Source organism: Chinchilla lanigera, unplaced genomic scaffold (assembly GCF_000276665.1).
Source record: "Chinchilla lanigera isolate Chin_1 unplaced genomic scaffold, ChiLan1.0 scaffold00005, whole genome shotgun sequence".
NCBI classification, from domain to species: Eukaryota; Metazoa; Chordata; class Mammalia; order Rodentia; family Chinchillidae; genus Chinchilla; species Chinchilla lanigera.
The window spans coordinates 42377189-42396347 of NW_004955406.1; the positions used below are offsets into that span (position 1 = coordinate 42377189).

Here is a 19159-nt window from a genome sequence, read left to right on the forward strand (position 1 = left end):
ATTACCTCCTCACCAGTGATTCCTTTCACTGATGGCTGGAAGGAAGGCCAGGATTGAAAAGAAGGACCGAGAGACTTGCACCTGTGTCTAGCAACAGGCTATATTCTTTTTCCTCTATAGTCATGATTACCCAGGGCTCCTCCATGGAGATGACAGTCTGGCTAGAAGGAGAAGGCAAAGTATGCCCCCGGGCCCCTCATTCCTGTTGGACTAACTGGTAGGATGGGTCTGGGCTCTGGGGCCTCCTCTTCAGAGGGCAGACCAATCTCCAGTGGTCACATTTGCATTCAGGCATGGCCCAGGGGGCTTCTTAGGGCAGTTCCTCTTGAGGTGGCCTGGCTTTTAACAGTGGTAAGCAGATGAATGCAGTCATCGAGTTCTTCTTGAGGCCCGAGAATCAGACTTAGGGTCTGTTTCTCTTAGTGCTGCAGCAAAAGCAGCTGCTTTTTCTCAGTCTCTTTGTTTTCTCTCCTCGGCCTCCTCCTCATCACAGCTATAGAATACTGAGGAGGCAATCCTTACTAACACCTCAAGGGGCCATTATTTTTCATTCTAGAAACTATGCTGTCAAGAGAAAGAGAAAAAGTTATAGTGTATCTTTTTAAAAATCCTTTTTTGGTATTAAATATTTCATTTTTCAGGACTGGGGATTGAACTCAGGGGCTCTCCTCCATTAAGCTACATCCCCAGCTCTTTGTACAATTTTATTTTGAGACAGAGTCTTGCTAAGTTGCCCAGGTCAGCCTTCAACTTGTGAGCCTCCTGCCTCCACCTCCTAAGTAGCTGGGATCACAGGCATGCACTGCCATACTTGGCTTAAATATCCTTTTAAACATAAGATGTCCCCGGTTTCAGTGGGACTCAATCAGAAATGGCTTTCCATGCAGCTCGAGCAAGGAGAACAGTTGGGATCTGCAGCTGAGGAGCAAAAGGCAGAGGGGCTCAGAGGCCACTGCTTCCCTTCCAGTCCAGCTCTGGCAGGTCACTCCACTTCTCTCAGTCATAATTCCCTCTTGGGTAAAATGAGACCCTCACAGGGTAGTTCTGAGCCTGAAGCAGGATAATTAGGCAAACCACTTCACACAGTGCCCTGCGCTGTGCATAGGATAAATGCTACCTGCCATTATTACCTGAATTGGCTGAGACTTCTGGAATCACATTTCAAGGGGGCAGAGCTCCGGGGATTCTCCTTAGATGTCCCTGACAATGGGGTCTATTTCTTTTTGTGGGAAAGAAAGAATTGAATAAAGAACAACCAAGCTATTTAGCATACCGCCTGCCTCGAGGTGTCCTCTCAGTGTACATCCACCCACTCTGTGGGAAGGCTGTGAATTAAGGAGAAAGGGCCGGCTGTTTCCCGGCTCTCTACACGAAGGAGACCAGGAATCCCAGGAGGATGTGGGCAGCGGTGATGGGAGAGGGGCAGTTGTGGTCCACATTCTCAGGAGCGTTTGTAGTCACCATCAGGGGTCAGCAGGGGCACTGTGTGGCTCCTCTCCTCTACCACCACATGAGAGACCCAGAAATGAGAGGCTCATTGGGGTCATGGAAAATGCAGGGCACAGGGCCAGAGTGATCACATATCTTGTCCCAAGATGTACCTTTCCCACTAAGCTCTCTTTGTGAAGCTGGCACTCCTGTGCAGGGAAGCCAGAGGAAGGTAACAAGCTGTACTCTGATGTTTGATGTACTTTTCTCAGGATGCATCAAAGACTCAATTGCAAGAGCTTAAAGGAAGAAGCAGACAGAGGCGAGAAGGGTGAGAGAATAAGAGTGAGCGCTGCAGGATCTGGCCCTGGCTAGGAGCTGCAAACATGTCCCCTTTGTTCCCTGTCAGCTTGACCTCTGGGGGCAGGGGTGAGGGTGACGGCCTTCCCCTACTTCTTCATTGTGATGAAGTAACTATTAGGCAAGGTGTTGTATCTCCTTTTCCTAATTTTCCAGAAGGTAAAATTTGAAAGAAATGATATTAAGCAGATACATGTTGGGGTTTTATAATAGAACGCTGATGCTTACTTTGGGGGCATAAATAACCAAATGTGCTTTCATGGTTTTTCAGATCTGTTGCCTAATTCCTATGGCATATTACCAACCCTGATTTCCTTATTCCATTTATTAAAAGCAATACTCTTCACCCCTGTTGACAAAGTGAGTCACAGTGGAGTGATATATATACCAATGTGCTCCTCTGGAGGACTGTGCTGTGCTTTCTAGGGGTGGGGGGTGCAGGAGGGCTTTTACTCAATCGATTCAAGGAAGCCAGAGGAAGAGACATGCGCCCCTGAAACTGCACGGGCTAAGGCCTGCGTCTTGTTCTCTCCATTGCTGCCTGGCCTGCTCACGAGGTCCCCGGGTGCCCACCAGTGAGTCTCCTATTTTACTGCTGTGTACTCCAGCCTGGGCCGTTGACTTCCACCCTTTCTGCAGGATATGAAGGCACAGGGTGTTGCCCTCTGGCTCCTGGGTACTGCACTTGTCCTGTGCTCCATGTACACGCATGGGTTCAGGAGGTGCCTAACTTCTGTGGACATGCATCACCTAGAAGAGTGTTTCCAAGAAATCAAAAGAGCCGTCGTGAGTATGGGTTCGGGAAGGCGTGGATGAAGGGGCGTGCCTCACCTTCTACCCTAGCCTGAAACACCAGGTCCTTCTTGATACCTTTGGGTCTTGGGAGAGCATGGGATATTCATTGCTTATGCCCGTCCTGTGTTCCTCCACAGCAAACCAAGGACATCTTCCCAAACATCACCATCTTGTCCACAGTGGAGACCCTGAGGAGTGTTAAGGTATTGGTCTGTCTTTGCTATTTTTGTGCTTTTTAAAAAAAATTTTCTATGGTAAAATGGCCCTGCTGAAAAAGAACTCTCCACCCTGCTCCTTTTTCTAATCTCCTTGTACCCTCAACTCTCCAGGCCTCTCATTTATCACCTCAGGCATTTGGGCACAGTACCTCTCCAGGGATTGAAACCCCAGTGGGGGAATTAAAGAAGTGCCACTTCGCTAGAGAGTGAGAGTGTGCCCAGTGCTCAGAGGGGCCAGGAGTTCTGTGACTTGGAGTAATTTTGGAAGTTTCCAGGAGGGAAATGAGAAAACAAGGAGCGACTTAACAGCAGAGGTGCTTGTAGATTAGTGCATAAAGATAGGCAGGAATTTGAAGGATGTGGGAGGATGGGTGTGAAGATACAGAGATGTGTAGCAGGGATGGACAGGTGCCTGGGATTGAGATGTGAAGGACGTGTGGGTGACCAGTGGCGGGTGAGGTGTACAACCATTCTGCAGTCATTTTACAAAGGTCCATGGAAGACAGGCTAAGTAGAATCACGGAAAGTTTTCTAGAAAGTTACACAACCACAAAAGCTTTAGACAGACAGCGTGGTGGTGTGCTTTCCACACGAGGCAGGAGAGCTAGGAAGGAGGTGAGGCCGAGGGTCCAGATAGGAGGTGCCCAAGTGTGTTACCAAATGCTTGGCTTGCCAGCTTTCACTCACTTACAAAAGGGGCCTGAGACGTGTTTGAAGTGAACTCTTTCAGTCCTTGGAAGCTTCTAGAGGGACCCGGTGTTCTTTGTTTTCAGGGATTTGTATGACAGAGTCTAAATTAGATCTGCACGGAAATTGATACTTAAGGAGGGAGAATGATGAGCCAGGAATAGACCTCCAAATTTATGCCTCTGGTTCCAAATTCTTTCTCCTCTCATGGTCAGTGTGATGTGGAATAAGGAATGAGTCGATGAGGATTCACGCCTTCACCCTATTCCTTTATTTCTTCCCTGCCTTCTCTCTCTCTCCCCCCTTTCTCCTTTCAGTTGTGTTCCTTTTACCAGTGCCACAATCTTTCATAACACGGAGACGTGCAACTTTCTGCCCCTCTGGTTAAATGGGTCCAGTAAGTGGATGAAGAGTTTTGTTATATGAAATTACTGCCATCCAGAAACTGCCCTTGGGGACAAAGAAATTTTGCTCCTTTAGTGTTAAAAAGGACGTGCTGTCAGCTGTGAACCACTCTCCACCTAGACTGAGCTGTAACTTTACAGAGTCATTCATAGGGTGGGCAGAGTTTGCGAACTTCCAGAAGGGAACTATCCCTGGGCTGTACCCTGGGGGTTAGGAGCTCTTTTCTCACAAGCTCTGCATTCAGCAGCCTTTCGACTTAGCCCGATGCACCAGTTTTCACAGTTCCCATTCTTGCAAGTCTCGGCCCCACTCAAATGAAAATTGAAGAGCTCAGCTCAGCATGGTGCAGACCAGGTGGCCAGGACAAACACAGTGTCACACCCTGTACAGTACCTGCCAGGCAATAGCCATGAATGTGGATGGATGGAGACATTAGAGGCCAGCTTTAGCCTTTATAGCATAAGGAAGTAGTTCTCAAGAAACTCCTTGGCCATCTGTCCTCTTAAAAGGGATATCCTCTTAAAAAGGATACACAGAACTTGGGGATGATACCTTGGTGTGTTTTTGAGAGAATGTCAGTTTATGATTGCATTCTGGGCCCCAGCCTTTGTTAATATATCTCCTGACCATATGATGAGAGGACTAGACTGGAATCTATCCTCCTTACCTTCCTTCTATGTAGCTTTGCCATGAGAAGATTTCAGCAGATGGTTTTAGTTCTTTTGCTTCTTGCTGCCCCTCCACAAGCCTTCTGCTCTGGACTCTGAGGAAATCCAAGAAGAGGGCCTCTGGGAATTATCTGATTTGTCTGTAGCCCATGGATGTGTGCTGTGTGACCAAGAATCTCCTGGAGTTCTACATGGACCGGGTTTTCAAGGACCATCAGGAGCTGAAGCCTCAGATCTTGAGAAGAATCAGCAGCATTGCCAACTCTTTCCTCTACATGCAGAAAACCCTGCAGCAGTGTGTGAGTTCGCATGTGTGCGTGGCTATTCCAAGTGTCTGCTCCTGGCCCCAGATGTGCTGCCCCTCAGGGACCTTGGGATGGGGTTTGTGGAGTCAAATGAAGTTTCCTGCCCTCTTGCCCATGGGGAGAGCCACTGAGAAGATTTTCCTGTGGTCAGTCCTTTCCTGGGGAATGACACCTCCTGCTAACATCTGAGTGGAGGTCTCCACACCACCTCCTGGGGTGACCAGGGACTCAGGCTTACCATGAGCATACCCTTAGTCCTTTTGCTCCTGGTCCTTTGGGGTTCCATACCAGACAACCTCTGGGGAGTTCCTTGGCATGGCCTATCCCTACGGGTCAGCTGTAAGTTCATTCTGCTCTATTAAAAATGTAACATCAGAAAAAAAAACAAAACTAAACACCTTAGACAGGGAGGGAATCTGAGTTCTAGACCCATCCCTGCTAGCGATTTCCTGTGTGACTTTGTGTCAATAACTGGACCTGTCTGTGCACCCATTTCTAAAGTTGTTGTGGGATAATGATTCCTGTGCTGCCAGTAATACTCGGTAAGGGAATCAAATGGATACCTTTAAATACTTACATGATCCAAGTGTCTGTAGAGTGCCTGTCTTGTGGGGTGCAGCATTCAGCATGTGACAAGATGGATCTGAGACCTGCTTTCTTGATGCTAACCATCTGGGGGGCTGTAAATCCACAAGGAACCAGAGCCATGGTCAAAATGCAGGCTGACACCATAAACAGACCTTATTTCCCCAGTTGCTGCTGCCTGTTTACTCATCTGACTCACGGTGGAGAAAGCAGAAATGTCACGTTTCAGGCAGAGGCAGTCACAAGCGCAGGCCAAGGTGGGAAGGTTCTCTGATGACAGGTTCTGTCTCCGTGCACCACAGCAGGTGCAGAGACGGTGTCACTGCAGTGAGGAAGCTACCAATGCAACCAGAATGGTGCATGACAACTACGATCAGGTAAAGTCTGAGAAGAGCACGAGGAAGAGGGGAAAGGAGAGGGACAAGTCTGCAGAGAGTGCCAGTGTCCCAGCCTCCTCTCCCCTCGCAGCCATTCTCTGCTTTGGCAAGTGTTTGTTGCAGGCCTGCCCATGTCCGTGTGTATGAAGTGTGTGGGTTGTGCTTGGCTACTCTCTTGTCCCCTCCTCCATCATCCCTCTACTGCTTTCCTGTACCGGCACATATCAGGACTGACCTGTGTTTACTTTGGGGAAAGCACCTACTATCAAAGATAGGGGTGATACAGAGAAAGCAAGACCTGTAGTGAGTCTCAGGCTGCTATGCACAAACATGTTACGTGTGAGGTGTCCTTGTGGCCAGTACCTGCCCCCAGGATTCTGCATGTTAATGAGGACATCACATAGGTGTTCGAATGTAGGTGTTGATGTAGAAGCGGTCCCTCTTGTGTGTGTCATTGAAAGATCGTATTCAGGTGCATATTCTGTTGTGGCAGCTCTGTGGGGAGCCCCGAACCGTTAGCCACCTCATTAGCCACACTTCTAATGATGCCAATGCATTGAAGAACAAAGAGGCCGGGGTCTGTTCAGAGCTCTCCTCTTTGTACAGAGGCCCTTTGGAGAAAGTTATAGAAAAAACTAAGAGTCCAGTAATTCTTATTATGAGCAAGGAATTGTTCCAATCTCACTACAGACAGGAACACACCAGTCCTTCACAATAATGCTATAAGTATTATCTACACTGGCTAAGTTAGAAAACTGAACGGCAAGCAGGTTAACTGACTCGAGTTCATGCTGCAGCTGAGGATCCTGTCCTACACTGGCTGGATGGCTGCAGTGCACATGCCATAACTCCGACCACCTCCTTCTGGTCTGCAAGGAGGCAGGATAAGTCAGGCATCGTGCTCTGGTTCTGGCTCTTTCATTAACTGACTGTGTGATGTTGGGTAGGACACCTAGGGCCTACAGTGCTTCTCCATGCCACATGGGGACAGCAGGCTGTCCCTACCCACTGAGGCGACTAAGACTTTCTGGGAGAACAGACGCACTCAAGCTGGCTGATGTGAAAAAAAAATAAGTAAAAACGGGCCAATAAGGCAAATAATTCCTGTGGAAAAAAGAGGGAGAAAGTGAAGAATTTTTTATTTTGTTTATAAGGAGCTGACATGATTTAATTGATCGTATCTGGAAAAAATTGTTTTGGTTGCCTATTAGGAAAATATTTTTGAAAACTGTATGCTATGTAAATATATTTGAGGTATAAAAAGAAAATCCTTTTGGGATGGTGACCTGCAAAGTGGCCCGGTCTGTGCAAATGCTGATTGCTTGTGCTGATCTCATTGGTTTCAGCTGGAAGTTCCTTCTGCTGCCACTAAATCTCTGGGAGAACTCGATGTCTTTCTAGCTTGGATTGAGAAGAATCATCAGGAAACTTCACCTGCCTGACACCAGGAGCTGATCCAAGGGTGAACACTTCGTGTTTCCTGAGGAGACAGCTGACTTTGAAGGCAAGAGAGATGGAGAGGTCACTCCATGTTCACTGAAGTGGAGGTCTTTTCAAAGAAACTGACTTCTCTCCTCCGGAACTGGGGCATTGTAGGGAAAAACCTGAGCCTGAGCAGATCTCACCCTGCAGCCCAAGTCTCCCAGGCAGGTTTCTGGCTGTCTGATCCCACTTGAAAATAGCCAGATTGTCTACGGTGATATTTATGATGAAACAGGTCATTTGAAAGCCCTCAGAGCCATCCTGGAAGGAGAGGGTTGTTTCCCCATTAACTTATTGCAAAGTTGCCTCTCCCACGGCGGTGTTGTGAGCTATGTAGTCTCCTGTAGTACATATTGTACTGCCTGACACTTCTGAATAAACTCTGCTGTACTTATGAGTGGAAATGTCCTCTGCTGCAGAAAAAGTCAGACAAGGAATTGTAAGTGGACACTCTAGGAAATAAAAGGGTCTTGAAGAACATGAATAGATGGGGAAGCTGAGGTCTAGGAGGGAAGAAGGATATACTCAGGGCTCAAAACAATCTAGCACAGAAAAAGTTTCCAAATGACGTATTACTCCATTCTTCCTGTTGTAACCCAGTACCAGAAGCTGGTTAACTTTATAAAGTGGAGAGGTTTATTTAGCTCAGAGTGTGGAGGCTCAAGGGCTCAGGAGCAGCACTGGTTCGGCCCCTGGAGGATCACATGGGCTTATAGGCACACCAACCCTTGGCGGACACATTCAAGCCGTACCTCAACTACGGCATCCAGTATCTCATTCTCCACTCAGCACACATCCCTCCCCAGAACATCAGGGAAAGGGGACACGGGGCCCCTGACCACAGACTTCTGCTGCTCCTTTCTTTCCAGCATCTCTTTCTCTGTGCCTCTGTCTTTGCTCCCTGTCTCTGCTCCTCTCTGCTATTTGTCTGTCTGCTATTTCTTTCTTCCTATTCCTAACCTTTCTTGGCCCCTGTTCTCCAATGGTGTATGTGCTGGACTGAAGAGAACACATTTTCTGATGAGGGATGGTTGCCATGGTGACAAACCTAAGCAAATAAGCCCACCCTAGGCAGAGGAGATGGGACCTAGGTTACAGTAAGAGGTCACACTGGGTACCAACCTCTAGATGGACATTCCACAGGTGATTCAGAGCACAGACACCTGTCCTCAACAGCTGACATCTTCTGGGCATCTGCCATGGCCAGATGCAGAGATTCATACTTTATAGGTATTGTCCTGGGCCACTGGCTGTACTATAGCTGGCTAGCTCAAACATCCTTTATTCCTGCCTACGAGAGATTTCACAGCACATGCATTAGTGGAGAGAACAAGAGCTCCGAAGTCAGGCAGACCTGGTTCCAGTTCTATGTGACTCTGAACAAAGTACTTAATGTCTCTATATCTCAGAGTCCTTTTCCTGGCACACTAGCACTGGGCAAAAATGTCACTGTGAACATCAAGTGAGGTGGGTGGGAGGAGTGTGGCTGCGTGGAAAGGTGGCCAGCTCAGGAGCCAGATTCTGGTGTGAAGTCTGCTCTTGCCCCAGCGCAAGGCACTAAGTTTCTTTGGTCCTTAGTTGTCCGCAGTGTGGATACTGACCCCATGTACTACTACCCCATATGACAAGTAAAGAGCCAGCATCATTACAATGGCCTAGAAACCCCTAGCAACTGTACACCACACCTTCCCCAACCTGGTGTGGTGTCTGCTACAGCTCTGACCCAGTTGTCCCAGACTCCTTGGTGTCCCTCAAGCACACTGGGCAGGCCTGTGGTCAACTTGGAACCCCAGTGCTCTGCACACACACAACCGCAAACTGAGGTAGGGTTTAGAAAACACTCACAAGTTATGTTTTCAGGTGACTGACAGGCTGTCAAGAGGGAGGAATCATTCCGAGGTGACCTTAGCTGGATGTTCACGCTGAGCGGCTGGACCATGGCAGTTAGAGCATCTCTGATATTTTGAGACTGCCCTGAGCCAGGCTTCCATCAGACATCTGTGTGGCAGGCACTCCCTGGCCCTACAGGTCTTTACTCCGAAGGGATCTACTCTCACCAGCAGCACACTGCATCCCTTTCTTGTTTTATTTATATCTGTTTCTCTCCTTGAGTGTAAGCCCTCTGAGTGGGAATAGTTTGGTTTTTTCACTGCTTGGCATTTAGTAGATGTTAAATTCAACTTGCTTCAGTAAATGATCTGGATGAATTAAAACAACAACAAGAGCAAACATTTATACACAGTGCTTTGTATATGCCAGGGAATAGTCTAAGTAACATATGTACTATGTTATAATGTGAATAGATATTTTATTTAATTCTCACAACAACCCTATACAGGTTCTGAGCATGAAATAAAATGAAAAAGGTCACTGCATTGAATAGTGGTAGTATAGATAATTAAACCCTAAGGAGGAAACTGGACACAGAGATCTTAAGTAACTTTTCCAAGGCCACATAGCTCAAAAGTAGCAAAGCCAGCCGTCCAGTCCAGGAATGCGGTTCCAGAATGAACTATAATGCCAAACACAAAGTGTACTTGTTAAAACACTCATGAGCCAGGCCCTGAGGCAAGAATTTATGTTTTCTCCTTAATGCCTCAGGATTATCCTAGAAGGTAAAGATTATGAACAAGCCTGGTTATGCAGACAAAGAGATCTGAAGCTTAGAGAGATGCAAGGATACACCTCTGGCCAGGCCGCAGGCTGGGAGACTTGAATTCAAGTGCAAGGTGTCCTGCTCGAAGCCTGGGTCCTTAGTTGCAGTAAGTCACGGCCAGCACATCTTGCTTTCGTGATGGGAGCCCGAGGGAGCAGGAGATGCCCTGACGGATGATCCGCTCCTGTAAGAGAGGAACATGGCTGAGAGCTGCCGGTGAAAAGGAGGAGAGAGAGAAGGAGGAGGAGGAAGAGGAGGAGGAAGGGGAGGAAGGGGAGAAAAAGGAAGGGACGGATCCCCTAGGGAGAAGCACCTTCCTCTCTGCTCTCATCACACTCCTGACCTTGCTCTGTCTCTTGCCAGCTTACCTCGCTTGTCCACCTGTCCTTTCCTACCTTCAGGCTTGAAGACCATGCCCTCTCTTTTGGGTCTGCGGCAGGCCTGGTATAGATGTGGCTTTTTCCTTCCCAGAGCTGATGCCTAAGAAATACCTGCTAAGGAACCACGCATAACATTAGCTTCCAACACTTACTCTCTGCACCCCCCATCAGCCCTTGAGAATTGCCTTGGGAAATCTGGGCTCACCTTCAACCACTAAGGGGCGAGGGAGGGAGCCCACATGGTGTGCCACGCACAGGCCCGGCACTTTTTGGGCAAGATCTCATTCAAACCTTTGAGCAGACCCAAGAGGTTGGAGTTTTTATCCCCATGTGGTCGGTGGAGTGGTTTGGGGCTCAGGGGGGTGGGGGAACTTGCCTAAGACCCCAGGACAAAGGAGCGGCCGAGCTGGAAGGTGAACCCTGGCCCTGTCTTCCTGGATCCATCCTCCTTCCTCCTGCTGGTGTGGGAGTTCAGCTGGCTTTGGCCATGGTTATATACCCTGGGGCCCAGTTCTGTACACTGAATGTCAGCAATGTGGATGATTAAGTCGCGATGTAGCAAAAGGGCCCTGGACTTCCTAGAAACAAATCTCTGAAGTTGCACACAACTGAACTGGGGTGGATTAACTAATGATCAACTTGGAACACCCAGCTGAAGTGAGTCAGTGCAGTGCTGGGTGTGGAAGGCCCACCTGAGGATTGTTGCCAGCAGCATAAAAGCAGAACTGGAGGGGAAGATGGTGCACTGTTAGTTCTCCTGGAGGAGCTCGTGTCTTAGTTACTTTTCTCTTATTGCTGAGACAAAATACCCGACACCCAAGGTTAAAGAAGAAAAGGTTTATTTAGCTCACAGTTTGTGGAAGTTTCCGTCCATAACCAGCTGGCTCCAAGGCAGGTAGCACCTAGCAACAAGAGCAAAAATGGGCAGAAAGAAGAGCAAGCCTCTTTCCCTCCCTTACACTGTATGCAGGCTGCCCGCCCCAGGGCAGGTGTAGCACTGACACCATAAGCCCAGCATTGGACCAGGAATCAATCACAAACTCTAGACGCCGCCCCCATGACTGCATGAGGTTTTGGAGGGACAACTAGACACAAATCATAACATCTTGGGTCCTCACTGTTGCTGAGACTGGCTGCGGTTCTCTTCAGGGAAGCTCTGGTCCTTACTTTGAGTGTTGCTTCCTGGTTCCAGGAAGTGCAGATCCCTCAGCCTGCTGGCACAGATCCTTCATCCTGCTAGTGCAGTCTTTCTAGCTTCTACCACTGACCTTGGGCCTCACCAGCGCAGATCCTCAGTACAGACTTGCATGAGACATTGTCGTGGGCTCTAGGCCTCCAGCTGGACTCATGGAGGACAATGCCATGGGCTCCAGGACTTCAGCTGGACTCATACATGACATTGCCATGAGATCCAGGCCCTCAGCTGGATTCCTTGGGTCTGTTGTGTGTGGACAGGTTTCCCACACTCTTTTGCATTTGACTCTTTGGGTGAATATTATAAAATAATCTATGAATTATATGTTCTATATTACATTGTTCTCCTTGCAAACTCTGACTACAACGTGGACCAGCACAGAGCAGAGCAGCAGAAGCTGCCTTGTGAATGTGTCACACAATCTTCTTGGCCCAGCCCGGCCCTGGGCTCCTCCTGGGGGATATGTTCTCCTTTTTCCCAGCCCATCATCATGCTTAGCCCAAGCCATGGGACAGCCCATGTGCTTACGAAGCAGTGATGGTCTGGAACAAACCGCTGGCAATCACACACGCTCAGGGCAACTGACTTTTAGAATCACAGGCTTGCCTAGGAGCTTGGCCCAATAGCCAAGGAATATGCTTTGGTGTGAAATCTTGGCCTGGCCACTTTCTGTGTGACTTTGAATGATTTACTAAACCTGAGCCTCAGTTTCCTCATCCGTAGAGTGAAGGAGATATCTATCCCACAGAATGTTATAAGGATTCTAGATCTTATTTACATATTGCCAGGTATGTATTAAGTGCTCATTAAAAATGATAGTTGTGACTATTTCCTGATTCTCTGCCATTTCATAAAATCTTGTTTGATTTTTGTCTTCATTGTTATTTTGTTAGTTTTTTAATTTTTAAAATAAAAAACATTTTAAAAAAATCTTATTTGCCATAAAACTGAGTTGTTTGGGGACAGCCTTCCTCTTGCATGTTGTTTTTAAACTGGCAAGTGAGAAAAGGCAATGGATGCTGGCCGAGGTCTGCATATCCCGGCCAGATGCAGAGCCCTGTGGTTCTCTGCTGAGTCCCTGTGCAGGGGCTTGCAGTATCTGTACAGCCAGCCAGGGCCTGGCCGCCTTCCTGGCTTATCTGCTGCTTGGACACCCTCCTGCAGGCTGGCCCAGTGGCTTCCTTCCGTGTCACAGCATGCATCAGGGCAGCACTCTTCCCTAGACAACATCCAGAGCTTGCAAGCTGCTGCTGGATGGAGCGTGATGCTTAGGTGAACAAGCCCTAGAATGGGCCACATGTTCGGATGCCCCATGTGGCCAGGAGCACAGGCCTGATGTGGTGGCTGAGCAAACGAGCCTTCCTGGAGGGACCCCACATGAGCAGGGCTCAGTATATTGTCTCTGATCAAGGAGTCTGGGGCAGGAACGGTCTTCAAAAGCCTCTATGAGCTCTGGTGCATTCTAACAATGGTCTATACTTCTCATTGTGTTACCAAATGACTCTCAGCCGGCCTGGTCTCAGACCTCTGCCATGAAACCCCTGGCCATGAAGATTTGCATGCTAGAAAAGAAACCCATCTGTGCAGGGATGAGGTAGGGCCAGGCACAACATCCTCTGGACGGGGTCTGGGAGAGAGCCCAGAATCAGCTTCCACAGCAGGAGATAAGTTGACTCCCCTACTGGGATGCCTCTATCTGTTCAATTTCCTGGACTCTCTAAGAAGACTCCCTACCTCAACTTCCTTATTGAGGAAATGAAGAGAATAGTCGTACCATAACTCATCAGTTGCATGTGGATTAAATGAACTAATATTTAACTAGTAAGTACACAGCATGGACGTGCTATAAGTGAAAACACTATTGGTCACCTTCTGGTGCATCTTAACTCTATCCCAAGGATAGAGTGTTTGAGAAACCTTACCTCACCCCAGGACAGAAAGCAGTCTTCCTTTTGTGCCTTTTCCTCCGCCTCCACCTTATTCATGTTCCTTAGGATGCAGAGTGGCTTTCCATTTCTTAACAAGTCAGAGATATCTCGGCCCCACGCCCTCTCCAGAGTCAGAGCTCCTGAGGGCACAGCTGCTCGGCCATGGCCTCGCTCAGTTAATGCACGGTCACTGCAGGGTACTTGCATGCGTGAAGCACAGACAACCCTAGTGGGGTAGGCAGCACCCTCTTGGAGCAAGCCAGTACCTTTGGGAATTGCTCAGTCATTCCTTTATTCTCCACCAGGGCCTTTACCCACTCCGTTTCCCTGGTCTTTAGTCCATGGCAAGAACTCTGTTTTCCCCTCCGTCTGACCTCCTTGGCTTTGGTTCTGTCCCCATCCTATCTTAATGGTCCTTAATGGTTCTATATCGTGCATCCTGAAGTTCAGTGCCTCTCACCACACCAGGCCTCTGGGGTGTGGTGCTAACCTGCAAGCTGTGTGCTCCCAAGTGTGCAGGTTATGGGTTATCATCTGCTCCAGCAAAGTCGGCAGCAAGCAGCAGTGGCATTTTCCCACTTAGGCAGGGGATTGTCAGGCCAGCAGGTCTGCAAGTGGGAGAAAGCAGCCCAGAAGTAGTGGGTTCACTTCTCTTCTTCACCTCTACAAACCATTCTCACAGCTGGCCAAGAACAGCTAGGTACAGATCTAGAGGAGAGGCTCTTGTGCCAGCGCACAGGGAGGGTCCCTCTGCTGACACCTGGCAAGGTCTTGCTGGAACCATCAAGAAATGGTGTTGAATGTGAAAGTTATGGGATATTAGAGAACTGAATCTCTCTGCAGGGAACCTGGAAATGAAGAGGTGCTTTGAATTTAATTAGGGAAGCACATCAATTAGCAAGTCTATTGAGCTCCTGGGATGGATATGATGTTGATGTAGAATTCTGAGCAGGTTACCAAAAAAAACCCAAAAAACAAAAAACAAAAAACCAGCCAAAAGAATGGAGAGTCTGTACAGCTCTGACACCCACAGTTATTACAACTGAGCCCCTTTTTACTTTCTTCAATCTCTGTGCTGTAGCTTACCCAGCATCCATGGAGCCAGCATCCGCGCCCCACCCCCACCCCCCGCCGGCTCTCTGGCCTCAGGAATTCCATCCAACTTTCCTTGCTGCTGTAAAGAGTCCTTTGGACTCTGCCGCAGCCTCTCCACATCAAAAACTCACCGAATCATTAGTGCTTTCGGGTTTTGTTTAAAGAAAATTTCTCCAAGAAACCTTCCCCAAACCCTTCTCATCCCTCAGAAGTAATCCACTCCTTCACCCACCCAAGCACCAATGATGAACGCAGCCTCTGGGTTTTCCTAAGGAAGTAACTCCTGATGACTTTGCCTGTCATTGTCTTATAGAGAACCTCTTTCTTCTCAGACCACATGTCACAGTTGGGGAAGTGTGGTCATCACACTGTGGGTATCAGTCCTGTTATTACAGCAAGGGTTCTTTGCTTTCTCTGTGCCGTGGATTTCTTTGGCACATCAATGAAAATTAAGGACTTTGTGTAGAATGATGTTTCTAAACGCATAAGATAAAAGAGAATTAGAAAAGAAATCAACAACATTAAAGCTCAGTTAACTTCAAGATACAGAAATGACAAGTAGGTTTTTAATATATATGTGAATGTGTTTATTAATTGATATGAGCTGGAAGCTTTCCTCCCTGGTGATGAATGTAAATAATCTTTTGAGAAATCTGAAACAAACCACTATCATGGGATGCTGATTCGCCACAGAGACAAGGTCATCCACACTGCAAACGTTTGCATTTGTTACCTGTGTTCGTAAGTGAAGAAAACACTTTCGAGTGGAGGTTAGTGAAAAGAAAAGATGTAGTTTCCTCCTATTTACCTTCTTCCAGGTTAAGAACTCTGGCAGTAGAGGCTCTGTTCCCTTTACAATGCTCCAAGTGCCTGTGAGAGTCCAAAGAAGCCACATCTTCATCTCTTTGGCTCCCCTTGGTCAGCCCAGCTCAGCACCTGCACGTGGGAGGGTCTCCATGCTTGTGTGAAATCAGAAGAACTGAGTGAATACCTACTCTTCTAGGTGAGGAGACTGTGAATTCAAGATTTGTCTGGATTTTTGCTCCTGGATCCATGCCCAGGGGCAGAGGATCTTCCCAGTGGCTCTCACTCTGTGCTCAATGGGGAGGTGGAGGAGGTGGCAAGAGGAGTGAATCCACTTACTATGTCAGGGGATTTTCAGTAGCAAGGATGGCAGCCAGTAGTGCTGGTCAACCAGGGTCTGATACAAAAATGCAGGAAAAGGAAATGACGTCATCCTGCTGGCAGCTCAGCAGATAGGGAACCGAAAGTGTGCACTTGCAGTAGAGGCAGCTGTTCACCCATCCTCACTCAGCCTGTCCCTTGGGAAGAGGCTACAGGCAGGGGCTATGGGCAGAGTTTCTGGCGCTGCCAGCCTAGAGTGGCAAAGGCTTCTTCTACCTGCCTGTCTACCCTGGGAGCTGAGTCTCTCCTTCCAACAGATCCTCAAGCCAGTGGATTTTCCTGCAGTGGTGCAACTGGGCAGGAAGTTAGATGTCAGACACTGTGACTGCAAAGACAGGGCAAACCCTGAACTGCAAACTCAGGACTTGCTGTGGGAAAAAGGAGTGCTGGATTTTCTCCTTGGTGTCTAGAAAATTGTTTCCTGCCCAAAAATGGCTTGCTTAGGATGCTGAGTGGGTCTGTTAAGCAGGGATCCTCCTTCTTTTCCCTCTGTCAGCTTATTTTCTCAATGACTCTTGCACAGGTTAGATGCAGAGCCACAGTTCTGAAACCCCACTCTCTCAAGCTGGCTTGATGTGTACATGCAAGTACTTCTGATTTCTCTGCCTCGGTGGCCTCCCCATCTGTTCTGCTTGAGAACTAGCTATGTGCCAAGCCCTTGCTGCCTGTACACAGGTTTTGCCACATCTCTCCCCAACTCTAAGTTCTTTCAATGGCTCCCTACTGCCTTAGGGGGGGAAACAAAGAATTATAGAATCAAGGAGGCCCAGTTTCAAGAGATCTAAGAAATCATTGAATGTATTCAACCACAATTTACAGCTGAGGGAGGGCAGTGAGTTTTTCATGACCATTCAATTGTGTGAAGTAAGACTAGAGCTAGAACTTGGGTCTCTAGGCTCTTAGTCCTTAATCCGTATTCCTTGCCCTGTTATTCTTGGTCACTGACATTGTCATATGGATAGGTTCATCTCTTACTGCTCCTCTACTGAAACTCAACTCCAGCCCAGCACATCCATTTGTTAGTCTTCAAGGACACAGAAGGCTTTGCAGCCCTTGCTCAGCTCCATCCCGAATGCCCTTTGCCTGCTTCAGCCCTTCTTCTCCCCTTCTCCATCATCTTTGCCCATTTCAGTTCTGCTAATATCTCAAGACTCAGCTGATGACACTCGCCTTTGTGCTCCTTGGCACTTCCTTTCTGTCTACTTGGTAGCACTGACTTTCTTGAAGTTTCTCTAGCGCACCTCCAGCCAACTCCCAACAAGGCTGTAATCCATGAGGGGCCAGAGACCTGATGGAGTCACCTCATAGTCCTCTTTACAGTGTCTTGCACATAGCAGGCATTTCATCAGTGTTTATTGAAAGAACGTCGCTTAAACTCTACTCCATCAGACACAAGAAGTAATAAAAATTACCTTACGTACTTATAGGCTTGGATAAATATTCCTCCTGCCAACTCAGCGAGTCAGACAGTTGTTACCATTGTTTGATGAAACACCAAATGCCCAGAGGGCAAAAGGACCAGTTTAAGTCACTAGAGATCATACTGAAAGTTGGTGGGAAAGTGAGAATTGGGACTGGGTCTCCTGGCTCTCTGCTCCACACAAGCAGCAGTGCTAATACCTTCTACATGCTTTCAGCTCAAGAATCATTCTTCTCCTTGCCTCATTTTGAAAAAGAAGCTATTCACTATAGAAAAGGGGCTCATCATGGGTTAAAATTGTCATGCCCTGGAACGAACACTTACTGAGTTCAATTTCTGTGCCTGCCTCTCCCCAGCCAAGTGTCCCAGGGCAAGTTACTTAACCTCTTTGAATTATAGTTTCCCCACCTTTAAAACAGGGACTTGGACTAGATGTACTGAAAGTCACTTCCAACTGTAATGACTCAGGAGGGATAGTAGCATTGGGTAGGGGCATTCTTGGCACTGGTGTAGAAATCCTTAATCTCAAAGACCCTCATATCTTTCAGAACTTACTAAAGAAGATACAGTGCTGTGGAAGGGAGCTCCGGGTTAAATCAGGGAGTTTTAGGACACAGTACAAAGGAAAAAAACAATTAGAAATCAATATATTCATTCAATGGTCACCAAAAATTAACTGAGCCAGATGAACAAGGAGCTCACAGCTTGGTAGGAGAAATGTAACAGAGAGTTATCTCTTCTGTGACAAGTACAAATAGTGTATAGAAGGTAAAGGCAAGGGGAAAGGAGGGAAGGATCAACTATGCCTTAGGAATTGCCAGCAGAGAAAGAGTTTAAGGTGAGGTAGGGAAAGCTTTATAGAGGAAATAAATCGCATTTATATAGAGTGTGATTTGGGATTTAGCCAAAGAAATTTAAAATAATATAGTACTTTGATATATGAAAAGGGGATACTATTGGGTTATAGGCTTACGCATGAAAAACCAAGGTTACTTACCAATTTTGGGTAGCTTAAAACAAAGCAGTTGGGTTTTTCTTGGTCAGTGGAGTTGAGTGGCATGAGTACAGTTTATACAAGCCTAGATTTATTGAGAATCTTGATTTCAAGTGTTCTTTTCAGAATGCATTTCTCAATTTTGCTTACTCACACTTAGGAGTGATCATGAGAAATTGTTTACTTAGTATCACTGGTGGAAAAACAGGCAAAAAGAGTTTAAATAAAGGAATATTTAGATCAGATATCCACAAATACTTTCCATATTTATCAAGCACATGACAAAGAAGAATCTTCTTTTCTGGGGATCTTCTCTTTCGGGGAATATTAGGAAGACATCAACAGGTATTTCCTGCGCCAAAGGAAAACTTGTTATTGGAAGCCAGAGAAGGTGGGAGTTGATATAGGCCAGACTAGTTCAGGAATAAAGGATTTGGGTCTCCTCTTCAACGATTACTGGTGGGAGAGAAGGGAGCTCATGTTGGAAAGCAATGGAGGGAATAGCAAAGGAGAAACTGCAGGAATGAACTCTCAGTGCCTGGAGCTGGGGAGAAGCTTGGTAAAAGGGAACTGGATTAAGGAGAATGTGAAGGTGCCTCCTGAAATTCTCTTCCAGTTCTGTAACTCATGTGTTCTCTGTCCTAACTACCATTTTACCAAACAAGAAGGTAAAACCAAAAGAAGCACATTCTTTATCTATATCTACAGCTGGTAATTCCTTTGAGGCAGTGCTTCTTGAAGGAGGAAAGTTTTGGGGTAACCAAATTTGCAAATAAACTGCCTGAGGAATTTAGGGAGTGTGATGCCATCGGCCATCTGTGAAATTTCAAGGAAGTTCCAGTGCTCACCTGCACAAGCTCACTTCCTTCATGTTTTATATTGCTGCCTGTACACAGGTTTCGCCACATCTCTCCCCAACTCTAAGTTCTTTCAATGGCTCCCTACTGCCTTAGGGGGGGAAACAAAGAATTATAGAATCAAGGAGGCCCAGTTTCA

The 19159-nt window shown here is 47.3% G+C and overlaps 1 protein-coding gene across 2 annotated transcripts in view; it reads left to right on the plus strand.

Moving 5' to 3' along the window:
* Nucleotides 1-7714, plus strand: part of Il19 (interleukin 19) — an 8801-nt gene extending 1087 nt beyond the window's left edge. The window contains exons 2-6 of one of the 2 annotated variants that reach the window (XM_013502759.1): nt 2428-2574; nt 2721-2786; nt 4708-4860; nt 5754-5828; nt 7175-7714. In XM_013502759.1, the coding sequence (XP_013358213.1) occupies nt 2431-2574; nt 2721-2786; nt 4708-4860; nt 5754-5828; nt 7175-7270 (534 nt within the window). In that variant the 5' untranslated portion in view covers nt 2428-2430 and the 3' untranslated portion in view covers nt 7271-7714. The remainder of the gene's footprint in view (nt 1-2427; nt 2575-2720; nt 2787-4707; nt 4861-5753; nt 5829-7174) is intronic. The other variant, XM_013502762.1, reaches the window with a different exon arrangement.
* The last annotated feature ends 11445 nt before the right edge of the window (nt 7715-19159 follow it).